Source organism: Mesocricetus auratus, unplaced genomic scaffold (genome assembly GCF_017639785.1).
Source record: "Mesocricetus auratus isolate SY011 unplaced genomic scaffold, BCM_Maur_2.0 Super-Scaffold_15014, whole genome shotgun sequence".
NCBI classification, from domain to species: domain Eukaryota; kingdom Metazoa; phylum Chordata; class Mammalia; order Rodentia; family Cricetidae; genus Mesocricetus; species Mesocricetus auratus.
Window position 1 is genome coordinate 16,799,046 of NW_024429186.1, and position 20,245 is coordinate 16,819,290.

The 20,245-nt window shown below is 48.5% G+C and overlaps 1 protein-coding gene across 2 annotated transcripts in view; it reads right to left on the bottom strand.

Moving 5' to 3' along the window:
- Nucleotides 1-20,245, bottom strand: part of Slc24a4 (solute carrier family 24 member 4) — a 135,072-nt gene that overhangs the window by 35,758 nt on the left and 79,069 nt on the right. The window contains exons 3-11 of one of the 2 annotated variants that reach the window (XM_005068390.4): nt 20,025-20,101; nt 17,330-17,404; nt 14,425-14,509; nt 13,695-13,798; nt 12,925-12,999; nt 9,584-9,609; nt 7,844-7,897; nt 6,103-6,245; nt 1,885-2,054 (exon numbers count right to left, since the gene is read on the bottom strand). In XM_005068390.4, coding sequence (XP_005068447.1) covers nt 1,885-2,054; nt 6,103-6,245; nt 7,844-7,897; nt 9,584-9,609; nt 12,925-12,999; nt 13,695-13,798; nt 14,425-14,509; nt 17,330-17,404; nt 20,025-20,101 — 809 coding nt within the window. The remainder of the gene's footprint in view (nt 1-1,884; nt 2,055-6,102; nt 6,246-7,843; nt 7,898-9,583; nt 9,610-12,924; nt 13,000-13,694; nt 13,799-14,424; nt 14,510-17,329; nt 17,405-20,024; nt 20,102-20,245) is intronic. The other variant, XM_005068391.4, reaches the window with a different exon arrangement.

Here is a 20,245-nt window from a genome sequence, read left to right on the forward strand (position 1 = left end):
AATGAGATTGAGAGATTAGTGGCAGGAGTGAGATTAGAACTCACTTCCTTTCTCCTGGGTCCAGCCTCTGTGGTTCTCAGGCTGCCTTACAGAGCAGGGAAACCCCAGCAGCTGAAAACATTTGTGGTCTCAACAGCTGGTATTCACCAGCTCATCAAAACCTGCCACTCTGCCACGGTGTGGTGCACATAACTGTAAACCCAGCTCAAGGAAGCTGAGGCAGAATCTTGAGTTCCAGGTCAGCCTGGACCACATCATGAAGTCAAGACCAGCCTAGATTCCTCAAACAAATAAACAACCTCGAGTCCACATGTGATAAAAGACACTGTAAAGCCATTGCCCCCAATCTTCCAGGGTTATTTATCACACTCCCTGCAGCAGCCTGTGAGTAGTATTCTCATGCTTATGTCAAATGGGCAGAATTCTATACAATTTCTCTGAAATAAATTTCACTAATACAGACAAGAATGATATAAAGCCCAGAAAGGCATTTCTCTTGCTTAATGTACTTTCCACACATATGATACATTGAACCATAAATCAATGCGCAAGTGTCCCAAAGAGAGAATCTTAAGTCACTGGGAAACAACATATGCTAAGTTCCACTGCCTCAGTCCTCTGGTCACTGCGTGCTTCTGAAAAAGAGGCCAACAAGTCCCAGAATGCACTTAGAAAGCAAGGCCTGGAAACAGGCTAAGCTGCTGAGCAACACACCATGTATCTTTGCAGTCCGGTTGAGTGATGTCCGAGTTATGACTGCTTTTTCCCAATGAGGAGACACATAGAACACCAGCGTGGTGGTTTGGAGGTAAATGCCCCCTGTAGACTCATGTGTTTGAATGCGTGGTCTCCAGGAAGTGGGACTGTTTGGGAGGGATAGGAGATGTGGCTTTGCTTCTGGAGGTGTGGGCTTTGGGCGTGGGCTTTGACCCAAAGGTGTCGCTGGGGGTGGACTAGGACCCCAAGAATGTAGAAGCCTTAAAGAAAAGAGCTGGGTGGGGAGCACTTTGGAGTTGGGTTCCCCTAACTCTTCAAACTGTTCAATCCCCTGCTGTTTTAGGAGGGACTCTGCCTCCAGGAGCCCCTTCCCCCCCTTATGCTGCGACTTATGATCCGTGGTAAATAAGATAAAAATGGCTGTTTAAAAAGCCCACCCCAGGCCTAGTCTGTCTCTGTCTGTTCCCTCCTTCTTCCTGGCACCCGCTACTCTGCAACTTGTGGATGTAAGCTCTCAGCTGCTTCTCACGCACCATGCCTGCCTGCCTTTTGCCACACTCCCTGCCAGGATGACGGACTAACCTTCTGAAACTGTAAGCAAGCCTCCAATTAAATGCTTCCTTTTATAAATTGCCTTGGTCATGGTGAACAGCAAGAGAACACAAAGACAACCGGTGATTCTTCAAGGGTCATAGTCTACAGAGAATAGGAGTGTGCTCAAGCTTGGTTCTCTAATTAACATTGTGAAGAAACCACCCATACTGCAGGTTCCCCTTTCCCTAATTAGCTCAACTCTAGCAACTGACAAATAGTGAAATACCTCAGGCGTGGGGTTCCTCCACCTTCTGCTTAAACTTCCATGGCACGCCTCTGCTGGCCCCACCCTCCCTCCCTCCCTCCCTCCTTTCCTCCCATGCCTGAGACTCCAGGATAGGGGATAGGGCAGGTGGTCCTGGCAGACCCACCCAAGGCACTCATTTTCTGGCTAGCCAATGTGCTCAGTCTTTTGACACTACAACATGGTCTTGTTATCTGCAAAGTTCATGCTGAGAACTGTACAGTTGAGTTACAAAAAAAAATCATGTTTTGAGCAAGGTTACAATTTGTGTTGGGTTGCATTCATAATTACTCTCCACCATGTGCAGTCTGAGTTCTGGGTTAACTTACCTCATTAATTATGATCCTGCTGGCCATCCGTAGTCGGGTCCTGGGCCCAAACTTGTTGGTGATCATGATGCGCAGGCCGGCCTCAGGGAAGGTGAACTTGGGAGGGCTGGAGCTCATAATCTCATCCACCATCACCACAGGGGTCTTGCCATAGGGAGGTTTCTCCTTTACTGTAGACCACACCCCATGATCAGTGTTGACTCCTTGGAGGACATTGCTCTAGTGACAGAGGCTAACTTCTCCTCAAGGCCAACATCTTGGGGCTATGTTTGGCAGCTACTCTGAAGTCAGAGGCCTGGCTTCAGCATCTCCCTTGAAAGTGTGACTTACTTCAGAAATACCCATGACTCAGCAGGTTAGACAGCCCCGGTAGCTCTCCCACTAACCATGTGGTACACCCGGCCCCTCGACCGTTGGTGCCTGGCTCTCTCAGATTCCTCTTTTCTATGGGATAAAACTTTCTAAGTCAAGAGGGGTCTTTTGGAGTGGAGAATTCTGGGAAACAGAGGACAGCACTACTGTAACCTTCCCTGGGGTCCTCTGCTCTGTCTTGGTGTGAATCATCTTCACTGCTCTTAGGGTGTCTGCTTCCAATTTTGTTTCCCAGAAGGCAAGCAGGTCAGTTAAGGATTTGGTTCCAGGCCCTAGACTAGACAGTAGGGGTCTTAGAGGGGGTCTGTCTGAGGACATGCTGCTGTCTGGGATCAGTGTCTTAGATGAACTATGACACCCTCCAAGTTGTTGGCTGCCCTCTCCAACTCTTTCTTTTCCCTTGGGAGACAGAGCATAAGGCCTAGTCCTGTGTCTGTGTTCTCAGGAGCTTGGCACGACACTCCAGGTACCAGGGAAAGTAACCAAACCACTCATGAACACAGCATCCTGAAGCAAGTAGCATATCTTAAGATATGCTAAGAAAACAGGTAGGATGTTTCTCCGCACCAGATCCTGTGGCGTCCCGCGTGAAGAGTTGAGTGACCAAGGAGTAGGTTCAGAGGGCAAACTCATGCAGAAGTTAATGGTATAAAAACACACAAAATACACAGCAAACAGCCCCCTCGCCCCGCCCTGCCCAAGCAAAATCACTCACAGACACTACACCCCACGCAGGCAGCAAGGCTCAGCAGACAGGAGGCAGGTGGATTAGAAACAGCCAGGGGCCCATGCGCCTGTCCAAGATGGACACTAACCTCCACAGAGGCGGACAGTGTGGGGCTTGGCTCATGGATTGTGTTTATTGCTTAAAAGCATGTGTTATGGCCAGGATGAGAGCAGATTACTTACAATTTAGAAGAAGAGTTAAGGACACAGAGGCCGGCACAGATGGCCACAGGTGGGTTAGCGTGCGGCGGCAGAATCTGGGGGCAGAGCTCTTGCTGGTGGTGGGGATGCCAGGGTTACATGAAGGAAGGTGTTAGTAGCAGGCTCCTTCTACAGGGAGCCTCAGTGCTCTGGGCTGCCAGAGGGAGGGGCACCAACAAATCCCTGTAGCAGGCACCACACTCCAGCCTCATTACAGATACCCGGTGGAGAACACTTGGCCTCAAAAGCCTGTGGAGCCTGTGAGGCAGGAACCGTGACACCTGGCTCCCTTGTCCCCATCATGCCCAAGCTGAGCGCGGTAGGCGAGAGGGCACTCAGCCGCAAGATGTTTTCCTGGCAATTCTGCCCAAGGCTCGGCATCCCTCTCCCGCCTCTTTCTAAACTTAGGCTGTGTCTAACACCAGGGCAGCTTGGAAGGTCTCCTGGGGAGCTCTCTGAGCTCCATCAGCTTCATCCAGTATGGTAGCCGGTGGCCAGGTAGATGTGAACAAGGCCCCCAGGGAACCAGTTAGGAGACTGAAGCAGTGAGCCGAGCTACATGGTATTGCAGAATTATTTAAGTACGAAAGGGTTTCTTCCTGCTTCTCCTACACATAAGCCGAGCTTCAAGCTTTAGATCTTATATGAGAAATGCAGGTTGGGGTGAACAGTTTATTTCCTATTTATTCTTCCTAGAGGCTTGAGTGTGCTAAGCAGGCACCCTATCATTGAGCTACAAGCCCAGCCCAAGGGACTCTCTGAAACATCAGGAGGCAACACAGACATCCTTTTCTGTGGTGTGATTGGAGAGCCACCAGCCAGGAGGCTGAGGATGGTGGAAAGGAAGTGATGTTATCTCCTGCCATGGCAACATTGTTAGGCAACCAAAGTGGGAAGTCCTGGTTATCTCAGTCCTGGGTATCACTGGGAGCTATTGCTCCCACTCTATGCAGGGGAAATTATGTTGTAGCAACTTGCAAATGGGCCCAGGGAATGTCTTCTGGGGAAAGTAAATAAAGACTGGATGCAGTCCCTGAGTCCACACATCTAGACAGAGACCTTTCCAAACCCAGAAATCAAGACCTGGGCTCATTATCCAACCCTCTGGGATCCTTTCCTCCCAGGGCCTCGCCCGTAGGTGCATCTGTTTAGTCAGGGGTAAGATACTCGCTTTTCCCTCAGTCCCAGTGTCTGGACCAGCTCTGTGACCAGTCTTCCAACTTTCTAGAAGACATAGGGATGGTGGTGTTAAATCCACGAAGTCCTAATATCTCTGGGTACAGAAGTTATGGAGAGTCACCACAGAGCTCCAGGAAAGGGCCGTGCATGTGGGTAGCAGGCTTGGGGAGCCTGGACGTCCTAGGAAAGTTCGAGCTGAGGATCTCATACATGGGAGGAATGGCTTTCTCAGGGCACTGGGGTTGGGCACCCACTGCCAGCCTCAGGACTGCTCTTGGGCAGTGCATCAGGAAGTGGGTGCATCCTGATTCTCTGCTCAGATATTTTTTCTTTGCTATCAAGGTACAAGTGACCTTCTGGTACCACTTATGTGCTGAGCAGGGCAGCTTCTCTCCTGCCAGACTTTGGGACCTGCAATGGGTACCCCAGAGTCCCTGTGACCATGGAGGTTAAATCCCAAACCATGGCCAATGTTGGAGCCTCCCCCTTAGTGGACAGTGTCCCACAATCTGCTCCCTGTGATGCCTGCTGGGAATTTATGAAATACCGTGTGTAACACCTTCATCTCTGTGATATAGGTTTCCTTGGTTCTGCCCCTCATGGGTGTGTCTCCAGTGACTAGAGTGGGGTCTCCTGAATTGCAGCCCCTCTCTTGTCTCGGTGGGTTTCCTCCTCCCACACACAAAGATGTGTGACTCAATAGAGCCTCCGTGACAAGTGCCTTCCTCTTGGAAAAACCCAAGACAGGAGAGGAGACTCTTGTGCAAAATGCATCTGAGAGGAAACTCTGTCTAGCTCTGCCCAGGAGAGAGGCTACTGAAGAACACAGATCCCTTAGCTACCACCACAGGCAAGGAGAGCCTCTAAGTTCAGTCACTTACAATCCGACAGGCAAGTTAAAGATTCCTATGAAACATCGAGTCTTGCCTGGGCCATTGAGGAATAAGCATGGGGGATGCCCAGAGTGGATCAAGGATGCCACATAGCCCTGGGTTTCCTTTTCCTAACACAAGTACCATTAAGGCTTTAATGCTGGTCTGGATAGGCAGCTGTCCCATGATGGGGTGACTTGACAACTAGCTGGATTATTGAGAATTGAGGATATTTCCAAGGAAGTAGCTCTAGATCAAGACAATTCAAAGGCTGTGACCAAGAAGACAGGACCTTGATCCAGAGGCTCCAGGTTCCCAGAGGAGCTAGGGCAATGAGGCTGCTTTCAAGAATGGACCTCCAAGCAGGCCTCTGGGTTGGGTCAGGATGCCTGTGAAGCTTTGAGGCTGCCTCTTCAGGCAAGTGTTTGCAAGCCTCGGAGGTGACACTTTCCAGGATGGGTTTCTCAGAGACAGGGCCTGGCACTTGAGATGTATAGGGAGGCCCAGGTTCTGTCACTTAAGTTTCCTATTCTGGGCTTTTGTCATGGGCAACAACATTGCATCTCTAAAGTCAATCAGGCTTCCCACTTGCCTCTGGAAGCATGGGAAGATTTCTATGATTTAATTCATGTATTTTTTTCTTTTATGAGAATTCCCCCTTCTCATCTAAGTGGGTGCCAATCTGAGCAACATCTCAAATGTGGGTCTTCTTTCCTCACTTGGGGTGTGTGTGACTAAAGGTTGATGGTAACAGGGCAGTGTGTGTGTGTGTGTGTGTGTGTGTGTGTGTGTGTGTGTGTGTGTGTGCTCTGTATGTCTGAAGAGTGGCTTCCACAAGGATCCACAGCTCCTGTCTGCTCAGCCTTACCTTGCCCCAGCAATGGCACAGAAGGGTCGTCATAGCTACCATCATAGAGGTCATTACCATCTTCCAGCTCGCTGCTGACTGGGTTACCATTTGCAATGCTCTTTTGTTTGGTTGTGAAAAACGTTTGCATCTTCATATTGTACCTGTGAGTCAGGTAAGGCAGGAGGTCAGAGCAGTGGAGGGGGTTGCACCCTACCAAGTGGGTGGGGCACCAAGCATACAGTCACAGGGTGCAGGGCATGGATGGTAACTGGGGAGGCTTTCCAACTGAGCTGGAGGGGTTTCTTGTCAGGAACGTTGGAATCATATACAGTCTAGAGGCACCTGTTTCTACTGAGCTATAGCGCCCTCCTGGGGGTGTCAGAGGCCTTACAACTAAGGCATTTAATGCCGCTTGCAAGCTTATTCTTATAAAAGCCATTCAGCCCAAGCAACTCAATGGGCTCCAAGATGGCATCACCATCATGCCTTTTCCCTCCCCAGAAAGCAACTGTTGCTCAAGTGGACAGTTTGGTGACCATCTACCTCCTGTGTCACTCATAGTCAGCACAGACATCCCCTGAGAGAAGAGGGGATCTCCATCTCTAAGCCTCTCTGCTGGCTAGAAGCTGTCGATGGGCAGTCACTGGAGAATTCTCATACTGCTGGACACTTTGATCTTCCACTTTAGAAAATACATTTTGTGAAATAATTACATAATACTATGTTTTATATAAAGGTGAGGATCCTCATAACACTCATGGTGCTGTCTTTCTCTTTAGTTACATGAGAGACGAGAAACCTGCATGTAACTAGGCACATGAATACTCATAAATAGTTATTTTTGGGTAGAATTAATTATACATATACACATGTACATACATATGTATTATGTATATATATATATAATTTATCACTAGAGTTATTGCCTATATCATAAGAACACACTTTGGTGAAGTTGATTAAACTTGTTATTATACAATCATCATTAATAATTCTCCAACTTTATCATCCCAACAGCAAGCCTGCACCCACTAATCACTCCCCACCACTCCAGCCTCTCATTGGCCTCTAATCTATGTGTCTCCATGGACTTGACCTTTTGGGATACCGTGTGAATGCTGAATTATATATAACATTGGCCTTTTGGGAATAGCTGCTTCTTTGTGGTGAGCCTTTAAAGGTTTATTCATACTGAACCACATGTCAGAATGTCATCTTTGTGGCTGTCTATTCTTCCTCCTTGGTAGTTTCAAGGTGGTTCAGACTCAGGTAGTTTCCAAGCGGTTAAGGTTTCCCAACCCAGAATACAGTGCTTGCAGCCCCAGAATTATGAGTGGGGCTCTGTTTTTGGGATCAACAATGGCCCTGACATGTGGAATTTGGCAAAGCATGGGGCAGAGGTTAAGTTGATGGGACTTTTGAGAATTGTATTGTTACTAGACTTATCGAAACAGCAAAAGACTGGTTACCCTGGGGCCAGAGGAGTTGCCCCGGGCAGGGAGGGACATGAGTCCTTCCTTGCTGGGGACTCATCTTTGGAAAGTATCTATCTGCCCTACATCAGCTGCCCAGCATTGTCCGCTAACCTGGGGATGGACTACACCAGTGTCTGAGCCAGGTCCCACCCTGGATGTCCTCAATGATGTCCACTAGAGAATGAAGGCTGCCCCAAAGGAACTGGAAGAGGGGACCAAAGACATGAGTAGGATATGGAGGGAAAGGTACCTTCATGTCCCAGGGATGGGGAGAAGCCACTTACTTCATGATAAGGATATAAAACACGTACAAGATGATGAGCACTAGGCCTTCCCACCTTGGAAAGAAAGGAGAGTATGGTTAGAGTGAAGGAAGCCATGGATCCCACAGGCTGGGGCTACATGGTCAAGGTTAGTGGCCTGGTGGGATACCCTCATTTTTCTGTCCCAGGGACTCAGGTGGAACACCCCAGAATAGGGCTGTTTAATCATTGACAGTCCTCTTGGTAACCACGAGAAGGCTGGGTCTGGGTCTTCTCAATCATAATGGTCTACAGGACTCAGGAGAACCCCATCCCCAGATGGCAAATCCCATGACCTTAGCCTTAAGAGAACCTAAGCCTGCCTACTCAGGAGTCTGTTCAGGCACGAGAGAGGCTATAGGAGCAGGCAGGAAAAGGCCCAATCCCTGGGCATGGGACATGATGGGGCACAGAAGCCTCAGGGGTCATTCACTAGGCACAGTGTGGTATTGTCTTTTGGGAACATTCTATTTCTTCTGTCTGTGGATATAGTCCAGCCCTACAGGCTATGTGTGTAGAGTGGGGTGACATCTGTGACCATAAACATGAGAAACCACATAGTTTTTGCTTCTGACAATGTGCACACTGGGTTTGGCCAGTCATCTTGGGAGCCCATCCCTTGCTAATATGCAGCTCACAGACCAGAAATGGACAACAGATCATCTCAGTATGACTGTCCCAACCCATCCACAGCTGAAGAAATGAGACCATGAGTGGCCTTTAACCAGGGATTTCTGGGTACTGGGTATGGCACTACTCTTGTCAAGCAATTGCTCTTCTCAGTGGTCATCTAAGTGTGTTCTCAGAAGTTGTCACCTACAGGATGTGTGGCATACGAACTGAGATGCCAACATACCCCACAGAGTAGGTAGAAGAACCAACCTATTCTCAAAAGTTCATACTGTAAGTTCATACTGTATGAATCTCAGTCAAGAAAGTCAATTCCTATTCCATGTCACAAAGTATTTTCTTGTAAAAATTATTTTTTAAAAATTGCTAATTTTGATGTGTATGGGTGTGGTATATGTATATGCACCTGTGCATATGTATGTACATACAAATGCATACCCACATGCATGTGGAGGCCAGAGGTGGATACTGGGGGGCTTCCCCTAATCATTCTCCACCTAATTTTTGAGACATGCTTACTCCTTGGGAATCCTCCTGTCTCTGCCTCCCCAGTGCTGGGATTAGGATGCGCGCCCCCAAAACAGGCTTTTTATATGGGTGCTGGGGATCTGAACTCAGGTCTCCACTGCTTGTGAAGTCCGGCATTTACCAGCTCCTTGGATTTTATAGTAAGACCTGAGCTTGATTCCTCTACAAATCACAAGGGAGGGATCTGCCTGGCATGCCTTTGTCTCAGTGGCATCTGAGGCCCCACCCATTACTCGATGCCTTGCCAGGGAACCTCTGCTACCTCCGCCCCCCCCCACAGACTGACCCATGACCAGATCCTTTCTCATTATTGCTTATCTTCGTGTGAAGTATGGCTGCCCTCATTAATTTAGTTTTATATGTATCTTGATAGTAGGCTGGGCAGAAACCTTGGAGGAAATGATTCTTGTCACTCTAATATGACAAAGGCAAGGCCACTTAGAATGCCAGGCTCATCACTTCCATAAGCTAGTAAATTATGGTTGCAAAAATAAATCTGAAAGTGACTTGACAACCCAACATACACAGATACTGGCAGTTAACAACAAAGTGTTAAAAACTTACCACACAATTTCCTCATCATATATGAACTAGAAAGCAAAGAAAAAAAAGATACACTTAGTACACAGAAGAAAAGTGCAGGCTCCAGGGTACCTGGATCTAACACACTGGCCTTTGATCTCTGAATTTCCCAGTTGCTCGACCATAGAAGGTGACCTTTCCTTAGTGGAAACCTAGGCAGCTCTGAGATGCAACATGTGCTCCCGCTCGCCGGCTCAGTGTGGTCATCCCAAGAGGCGGCCTGTGTTTTATTATAGCCCAGATAGTTGCTGGGGCAGACCTGGGAGGAGCTTCCTTTGCTACGAGAACAGAGTTGCTAAAATTCAAGAGAATGCAGAGAAGACAGCTATACACTTGTGCATCCACAGGTAAGTGGTAGAGGGACAATGGCATAATTCAACACATAGGCTAATCTTAAAGTGTACCCAGATAGTTTATAGAATATTATTTCTGGTGTGTCTGTGAGGGTGTTCATGGAAGGGACTGACATTACAATCAGTAGACTGAGAAAGGGAGATCTGCCCTTACTATGGGTAGACACCATTGAATCAGCTGAGGACTCAATAAAAAGGCCAGAGGATGGTAAAAATGACCCCATTTCTTCTTCCATGTTCTCCAGCCTGTTTATAACTCATGCCAGTGGTATCATGGTTTCTCAAGCCTTTGGTCTACGACTGGGCTAGGTTACTGAATTCCCTGGGTCTCCAGCTGGCAGGTGGCATGATCTAAGATCACTTGAGCCCATTCCCCAATACATCTCCACCCATCCACTCATCTATCCTTCCATCTATTGGTCCATCTACCAACCTCTCAGTCTATCCATTCACATCTACCTGTCACTCCATCTATCCTACTGGTTCTTTTTTCTGCACAACCCCAACCAACACACCTCCCGTCCAGCATCCCTGGGACAAAACACAAATGAAGGATGCTCTGTGGCCAAGGGAAGGGGTGAACTCCACAGTCCCGTGTAGGAGGAGGTGGCAGGGATGCTCCCAGTAAGCTGACCATGGAAACAAAAGGGTCCCCACGTATGGTGCCAGAAGAGGCTAGGGCCTATTGTCTAGACTGGGGTTTACTGTCTGTCAAAATGGGCAGCACACACAGTCCCTGCTTTAGGAAGACACTTCAAGCTCCCTAGTCAGATATCATTGGCAGCCTTTCGAACCCAAGGCTCTGAGGAAAGCCACTCAACAGAGGGAGAATCTGAGATGCTCTTACGAGGACAGTTTTAGCTTATACACCCCAAAGGAGGGCTACTGGCATTTACAGGCAATGACAGCAAGAATGTGATGCAAATAAGACATGGAGACAGTTCTACACTATGAAGTTCTTTTCACATTTGGAATGAGAAATATATAATGTATAACTTATGTAGTAAGTATGTTAAAATCAAATATTCAGGCAGCAGAAAGATCATGACTGCGGCTTTGACTCTACTATATAAATCCAAGTGTTTAAAGTGAATATTTAATTCACAACCAGGAAAATGTGCTCTTATGAAAACTGAAGACTGTTCCTTGGTCATTTTAGAGTTTTAGGAGGAATAACTCATTATCTGGGAAATCACTTCACAGTGGGGACAGGGTACCAAGCCCCAAACACTGGCAGCAGTCTGCCTTTGCAGTAGTGGGCTGGGAGAGTTTCTGGACGGGCAGCAGATGACATCATTGGATATTCTAGTGACTTTCTGCCAAAATGATTATCAAAAGAACACCAGGATTTTATGAGTTATTTTTATTGCCCATTTATGGTATATTTAGGGCAATGTGGATTTATTATTTGAAATCTCACATAGGTATCTTGTTTCCCCTGTCAACGTCATTTTCTGAGTGTGGTGGGCGGTTTCGGAGCTGGCCTCAGTCATCCCACTGATGTCTATGTTCTCTGTGAACATGGGGCGGGGGGGGGGGAATGGGGGGGACGGGGGACTGCTGACTGTGAACGGGGGGGCCGGGGGGGGCAAGGGAGGGGGTGGGGACTGCTGACTGTGAACACGGGGGGGGGAGGGGAGGGAACGACACTGCTGACTTGCCTCTGGCCATTTCCCAGGTGGAAGCACAGCCTTTTCGTAACCTGCCTTCTCAGCTCCTCGCCTTTACAATAAGGTAGGTGCCTTGCAAGCTACATTGTGGGATGGCCTGCTAGGCATGGAGGTTAGTTAACAGCTACCAGAGTGTTCCTGAAGAGGGTGCTCGCCTGACTGTGTCCTGAGACCCTTTCTCTTCGTAGTTCAGCTGCCCCCAGATTTCCCACTCCAGGGATCAATGCTCGCTGTCTTAAGCTGTTAGGTTTGGGGAATTTTTTTTCTTTTTGACAGCATCTCACTATAACAGCCAAAACTGACACATTTCTCCTGCCTTAGCCTCCCGGGTCCTGTATCTCTAGTCCCTGACTGAAGGTGTGCCCTACCCAGGCCCAGCTCTGGAGGAGTTTTGTTACAAAGTAGTAGATAACTAATATAAGGGTAGTCATACCCCTGGGCCTGGAAAGATAGAAGGCTGTCACACATTTCCTTGAAATCCATCATGCCACAGGCTTCTGTCCTTGTGCACTGCTGTAAAGACCAAAACTGCCCCCCTATGGATGGCACAGACGTGACAGCATGTTTCACTGTATGGGTCACGATGCCATCCCAGCCCTTGGGGCCTGAGGGGACACATTTCACGTTAATGGACCCCAGGGGTCCCCTTTTGGCTCCTCTGCCTTTTTATCCTTTTTCTTGTCCCCAGCTCCCAGCTGCCCCCGTGATGGCTCTGAGGTGGTCCTCTCCTGCTCTGCGGTATAACGGGACCCAGAAACTTGCTTATCCCTATTAACTTCGCAGTCCTGAATACAGCCCTTCCTTGTGCATGCTAGGCTAGCATGCACCGAGTTGTATCAGCACATTCCTAGTTTTCATCTCGAGATACAATACGATCACCCCAAATTGCCGAGGTTGGTCTTGCCCATGATCCTCCAGCCACAGTCTCCTGAGTATCTAGGTTTACTGCCCAGCTTGGAAGCTGCTTCTTAGAAGTGGGTCTGAAGAGTGGGTGGGTCTCACTGTAGGAAGGGCCTCCTGTAAGTACATGCTTGAACTGCTTTATAATTTGTTTTGTTCAAGGCTTTTCATCATCAATATGGTCCTGGATTTGATCACATTATGCAGGGACCAAGGCTGAGGTCTTTAGAAAGGGAGGCACAGTGTGAGGAGCCAATGTTGAACAGTGAGGGAAGGGTCAACACATTCCACTGTTGGTGACATGACCTCTCTTGTCATAGGGTCAAGAACAGACAGGCAGGCCTATGTACCTTCATGAAGCCCTGGCCCCCAACACTTGGGGGTGTTTGGGGTGACTCACCGCAATGAGCACGACGACAGAGAGTGTATAATACACAGAGTCACGGCACACAGCCCACCATGTCAACCGCACCACCTGCCAGGTCAGAGAGCAGTTATCAGCTGCTGTTGCCTAGAGGCTGGGAATGGGGCCAGCCGCCCAGAGAGAGGAAGGCCTTGGGTGCCTCCCCAGCTACCTCTAATTCTTGGCTACAGCTTGTGAAGAGAGCAGAACCAAATAAAGGTCTCAGGTTGGGGAAACCAGAAACTGCTCTACTCCTCTATGGTAGTAGCCAGGCACATGCCATAGCAAGAACTGGCCATTAAGGTAGAGGTAAGATGTGTCACCATGTCCCATCAACTGCCTACCTCTGCCATCCTGAGCAAGGTAGGGCCTTGCCATGATCTCCCACTGTGAGGCAAGCCCAACATTCCCTGAAACTCTGACCTAGTATCAAATGGGTTCTGACCACTGCTAGCCTTGTGCCTTTAGGGGAGACAAGCAGCCCAGATGACTCCAAGAACAGGGTCCAAGGAGATCCTTCTTAAGTAGCTGTTGCAGGAATGCCCACCATAAACTGGTCAGGTCCCCAAACCTTTCAGGCTCTCAAGCTGTTGGAAGGGGAGGAGTGTCAAGGCTACTGTATGGGGAGGACATGGTTTGGAGGACAATGTAGATAAGTGACATGGCTGGCCTCATCAGGGTGTCCCCATTGCTACTCCAAACATCTCAGAAGCTCACCCCCATCCTACAGGATACCAGTCAGGCAGGCAAAGAAAAAATCCACTGACCTGTCCAGCAAATAGTCCACACACTCCAATGATACATAGGATGTTAAACACAGCAGAGCCCACAATAGTCCCTACACCAACATCTCCATGGGTGATGAACACACCTGGAATGAGAAAGAGATAAAGGCTAAGCCAGTCAGTGGAGCCCTGGGAAGCTGTTCCTCCCATGCACTTATGCTTTGCCATAAAATCAAATTCAATGTACCCTCCTCCTCATCATTATCATATGTATGGTGTGGTGTGTGTGTGTGTGTGTGTGTGTGTGTGTGTGTGTTTGTGTGTGTGTGATGACACATGTGTGGCAGTCAGAGGACATTTTCCAATGGTGGGTTCTCTCCTTTGGTTTAGGGGATTGAAATCAAGTCTTCAGGCTTGCATGCCAGGCACTTTTACTGACTGAGCCATCTCAATGACCGGAGCCCATGTTTTTAAATAACTTTATTGAGACATAATTAACATGTCTATTGACACAGTCCAGCAGTTTGGCAGAACCACAGATTTTTACAACAAAAGTCATAATCTAATTTTAGAGCATATTCATCATTCATAAGAAGCCCAGTACCCATCAGAACCCTATACTCTAAGAAACCACCCATCGACTTCCTGACCTCTGACTCCTTCAGTTTACAGGAGAGGAAACTGAGTCTCAGAGATGGTTGGCGCCCCCACTGCACTGGACAACAAGCCCTGGCTCTCTCTGCACTGTGTCCTAGCTGCCTGGTGTCCTTACCGATGACAGAAGCAAACAGCTCTGGTGTTGAGCTTCCTGCAGCCATGAAGGTGGCACCAGCCACATCTTCACTCAGATGAAGTTTCTGAAACAGAGAGAATACAGGCAGTTGGGACTGGGTGTGACAGGGTGGATTGGACACAGTTACTGAGCTGGTGGACAGCAGACAGCTCTCAGTGGCACAGGGCTGTTCTGAGCCCAGCTCTGCAGCCGTAGCCTCTCCTCCCAAAGCACATGCCCTATGACCTCTGCCAGACTTCAACTCTCCCCCCCCCATCTGTTTTCTCTTCATTCTCTGTACTCCTAGATCCCTGCTGATGACATTTGAGGGAGTCTCTCCCACAATCCTAGAGGCAGCCACACCCTCTCAGACCCCAACTCTTTTCTCCACATTGAAATAGATCCTGTGACAAGGGTTTGCCTTGTAGTACACACTCACCTTCCCTCTGGACCATGAAGGTAGAGCTGGCATTTGCCACCTGTGGGTCCCTGGAGCCTAGAACAGGGTGGAGTCTAGAAGCTGTCCCAAGGCTATGGGATCTGAACCACAACACATGCCTGGTTCCTACATTCTGGATGCTTCTCTGTGGCAAGCCCAGCATCTAGACAGAGTCTCAAACACCCAGAGAGCCTTCCCTCAGGATTAAGCTGGCATGGGACAAGGCTAGGAGCTTTTTTTATGAGTCTGTGCTGCTCAGCAAGGCCATGTTCTGGTCATGGAAGCCCATCATCTGATCCAAAATGGAAGACAGGGGACCCCTAAGTAGCCCTAGGTGGTCTGGGCTCTGGAACCCTGTAGGAAGGTTGGGGCCAGCATCTTCTCCCCATTGGTCAGTTAGATACCGAAGGGTCAGAGCTCTGGGCTTGATACAGACTAGGGGCATAGCACTGCTTCCCAAGTCCACCACCTCAGTGCCGCAAAGAGGAAAGTCTGTAGAGGAAGTGGACACATCACTTAGCATCTGCAGCCACCTTCCGCAGACTGAGGCCATGCCGCCTGCTGTTCTGCCACCTCCTGGCCTTGGCCTATGCCATTCTTCCTAGAATCCTCTCCCCGTGCTTGCTGGAAATACTCCCCACTTTCCCAGCTTCGACACACGTCATCTCCTCGCAAAAGTCTTCCTAGGCCTCTCCGCAACAGTGACATCCCCTCCCTCTAGCTTCCTTGTCACCAAAGGCCCTTAACGGAGGACTAAGACCTTTATTCATCCCTCTGTCCTTAAGTCCACAAGCAACCCTGATACACTGGCACCTTCAATGTTTGCAGCCCTAACCCATTTTCCATAGGTTTCTCTCAACCCCAAAGAGGCCCCAACCCTACTGTTGTAGTTTTCCAAAGATATCACCCTGGGAGTGGCCTGTGCTCACACATGTTAATCCGATACAAGGTATTTCCTAAAAGGCTCCTGGGTTAAAGGCTTGGTTCCCAGTGCAGCAGTATTCAGAGCTGGGTTTTGACAAGTGACTGGATCACATGGGCCCCAACCTCATCAGTGGATTAAGTCACCAATGGAGTCATAGTTTTGATGATATTATCTGAAGGCACTAGAAACTTTTGGAGGTGGGACCTAAAGAAAAAAGTGGATCGCTAGGGGTGTGTTCTTGGGGTAGTGATTTGTCTTCAACACCTGTCTCTCTGTGTCTATGTCTCTTTCTGGCCACCATGAAGGGAGTAGCTTTGTTCTATCAAACCTTGCTGCCATGATATCTGCCCTATCACAGTCTAGAAATAATGTAGCTAGCTGACCTTGGACTTAAACCCCTGAAATCATGAGCATAGGTAAGTATCTTCTTCCTTAAATTATTATGTCAGGTGTCTTGTCAGAGAGACAAAGGTCCAACTCACATAAGTTAGGGCCATGGCTGAGTTTTTCCTAGGTGGGGGCATCTTCCAGAGCAGCCACAGTATCCTTGCAGGAACCACTCCCCCCCAGCCTCCATCCTAGGGGTCCTGCGATAAAACCTGCTGCACTAATCTCCCATGATTCATGGGGGAGGGCAGGGAGGAGTCAGGGGAGGGAAATGCTTCTGCCAGCTCACAATATGGGGGACCCAGGTTCTAAAGCAGCCGTTCCCTACTGTGCAGTGACACAACACTCCCCTGGTTGTACCCAGAAACAAGCTGAACTGAAGGCAGGTGTCTGTCTCAAAGAGCCATCTGTCCCCACCCTGACAATATGGCCTCAAAGAGCTGGGTGACTTCACAGGGTGAGGGGTGGCAAATCCCCAAGGGGCTGCACTTGGTAAATGCTGCAAACAAAAGTATTTCCCCCCCTATTTGATTAGAAGCTACAAACAAGGCAGAGCACAGGAGTCCGGGGTCTTGCGTACGGGAAAGGAAAAATGACGGGACAGAATAGCTAAATGAAGAACCCTGTGTACACGGGACACCTGTCACCTGGCTTAGTGTTCACCCAAGGGAACACTTAGGGAACACAGGTCCTCCCTGGGACTGCCACCTATGGTTTGTGGGAAATGTGCCAATGTAGCCACAGGCTTGCCTGTTCCCTGGCTGGCCAGATTTGGCTTCATACCCCATGGGTTCTAGAATGGTGGTTATTAACCCGTGAGTCACGACTCCCTGGGGTTCCATATCAAATATTTACATTACAATTCATAACAGTAGCAAAATTACAGTGGCAACAAAAATATTTTTATGGTTGGGGTGGTCACCACAATATGAGGAACTGTATTGAAGTGTCAAAACATTAGGAAGGTTGGGAGCCTCTCTTTCTAGAGTATGATGGCCTGGAGGGTGACTTCACTGACATTGATTGGGTGTGGCACTAGGTGGCTGTATGATGATCTTCTCTACCAGAGTGCTTTCTGTCCTAACTCAGCCTTCTTGTCAGATGCTCCTAGTCACCCAGGGCTTTGTGGAGGGTTCCAGGTCCTTTCCACGTACCTCACAGATCTTCTCCAGGGATGGGACAAAGAAGTCATCACACACGATGGCCAGGGCATAGAACATGTAGAGAGCCTGTGAAGGGAAATCTAGGTTCAGTAAAGGCTCCACACCAGGCTGCGGGCAGAAGCACACATGGGAAGCCACAGCAATGGGGAGAATTGTTCTCTCCAAGTCCTCCCTGACAAGGAAATGGAGACCTCGAGCGGGAAAACAGAATGCCGAGAGGCAGAGAGTCATAAATCCAGGTCACACAGGTCTGTACTTCCTCCCAGAACTGTCACAGAGTAAGAAACACAGATTTGGAGCTGGGCAGGGTGGCACATGCCTGCAGTCTCAGTCCTCAGGAAACCGGGGTAGGAAGATCGCAAGTTCCAGGCCAGCCTGGGCCTCATAGTGAAATCCTATTTTAAAAAGTAGAAGACAGGAGCTGGGAAGATGGCTCAGTTGGCTAAGTGCTTGGTGTGTAAGCCTAAGGAACTGAATTCGGATCCCTAGCACTTATGTAAAAAGTGGTGCAGTGCAATGCCTATAACCCCAGCTCTGGGGAGGTAGAGACAGGAGAACTCTCAGAGCTTGCTGAACAACCAGTCTAGCTGAATTGCTAAGCCCAGGTTCGGTGGGAGATGATATCTCAAAAAATAAGGTAAAACCCAATTGAGTAAAACACAACACTGGTTATTAGAACTTTGGCCTCCATAAGCATGTATGTGCACATGTATACATGCGTAGACATGCACACACAAGCACATGAAAGAGAGAGAGAGAGAGAGAGAGAGAGAGAGAGAGAGCCATGATATATATAGTGCCTCTGCTCTTATAAAACCAAAGCAACCCTGGAATGGATGTGTATATGTTCCAATAAAACTTTATCCATAAAAATCAAGTAATGGTTTGGGTTCAGTCTTCTAGTCTTACCTTGGTAATTACCACTCTGAAGGTTTCTTGCCAAATTCCCAAGGTACTGACTTTCAGGTTTTTTTTATAGGGCAAGGCCCCTGAACATAGGGGAAACCTGCCAAATTTACATCTCCTAGTAAAAGGGGATGGAAATCCAGGATGCCTGAAAGATAACAACCCCATCCTAGAAATAACACGCAGACCCACAGTTTGAAATTTGCCCACAATCCCCATTCTAACCACCACTTTCATTAGTGGTTTATCTTGCCAATCATAACTTCACTCATTCGTCATCTTCTGGTTCTTGTTCTCTGTCAGAGAATTAAATTATGTCTAGAAAAAGACTAACTGTTGGCTCAATTTAAATGTATAAGCAGACAGCCCTGGGCAGCCCAATTACTGAGCAGGAGAAAATTTGCTGGGGCTGATTTGAAGAAAAAAAAGAAAAGCCAACTGTGACCAGCCTCACTTCCTGGCAGCCATTCAACAGCATCTTCTACTGGCTCCCACGAGGACCAGAAAGCGTTTTGGGGCTCTGTAGACCATGTACTCCGAGGCAGATTTTCAGTCCTGCCACCGAAGTTCAAAAGCAGACACAGAAGCCACGTAGTGGTGGCACATGCCCTTTAGTCCCCGCACTCAGGAGGCAGAGGCAGGAGATCTCAGAGAGCACAGCCATGAATGGGCTGGCTGTGTTCTAATAAAGGACTTGACTTATGAAGGAGCTGGAGCTGTAGCTCATTTCGTAGACTGCTTCCTAGCATACACAAGGTTTAATCCTCAGCACCACGTAAGCTGGACAAGGTGGCATACTCCTGTAATCTCAGCACTTGGGAGACGCATGTGGGAGGATGGGTGGGCGAGGGGGGCAGTGGGCCAGAGGTTTTTGGTCATCCTCAGCTACACAGTAAGCCTGAGGTCAGACAGCAAACAGAAGATGCTATCTCAAGTAAATAAACACATAAATAAATAAATAAATAAATAAATAAATAAATAAATAAACCTTTGCAAAAATAGGAAGGGAGGTGGAGTCTGGCATGGGCTAGGATTTGTCCTGTCTAAAAACAGCAATCTACACTTAGGGCCTGACTTCCTCATTCCCACTTAAGTTGCCCTTGAACTCCACCGTTTGCCATCGGAGTCTGAACAGGGAGAGGAGATGGCTATGGCTGACCACCCTGAATGTGCTGGATCTCATCTGAATGTAGAGAAGAACGAGAAGTGTGGAACACAGTCACAGGAACCACGGCGGTGAGCATTTACAGAGGGCCTGTATGCTACTCCGTGTCTGAGGAAGTCAACATCTAGTCCTGATGTGCACTCAGGGGCCATCACCCCTATTTTATGAAAACAGAAAATGAGACACAGGAAAGAACCATGTCCTTGTGCTGGAAGTGGAGACACAAGATGACGCTGGGCAAGTCACCTGACAGTTAAGAAAAGCCTCTCATTGGACAAGAGAGCCTAGTTTTCTTCCCAGGCTGTTACCAGGAGCAAATAAGTGCTCAGACAAGCTATGGCAGTGGTTCCCAACCTGTGGGTCATGGCCCCCTCAGGGGCTGCATATCAGATATTTACATTATGACTCACAACAGTAGGAAAATTACAGGTATGAAGAAGTAACACCATAATTTTATGGTTGGGGGTCACCACAACATGGGGATATGTATTAAAATGTCACAGCATCAGGAAGGCTGAGAACCACTGCTCTGTGGTCATTATACACTATGGTCATTAAACAGATGGGGTTCCGGTGCCAGAAGATTAGTGGCTTCTGGCCCTTGAGGACACTTACACCAAGGATGTGTAGCAGGACAGCACCATGCTGTCGCTCTTTGTTGGAGAACAGGTCTGTAGGGAACTCGTGAATCGCTGGAAGAGAAGAGGAGACAGTAGGGTGTTAGGTAGCAGTGCACCTTCCGCAAACCTACTGGACAGCCACAGTCCACCAAGGAGTTCGGGATCCCTGACTTCAGACTGACCAATCAGAGAGGAAGCCAGCTGGATCTCAGTGTG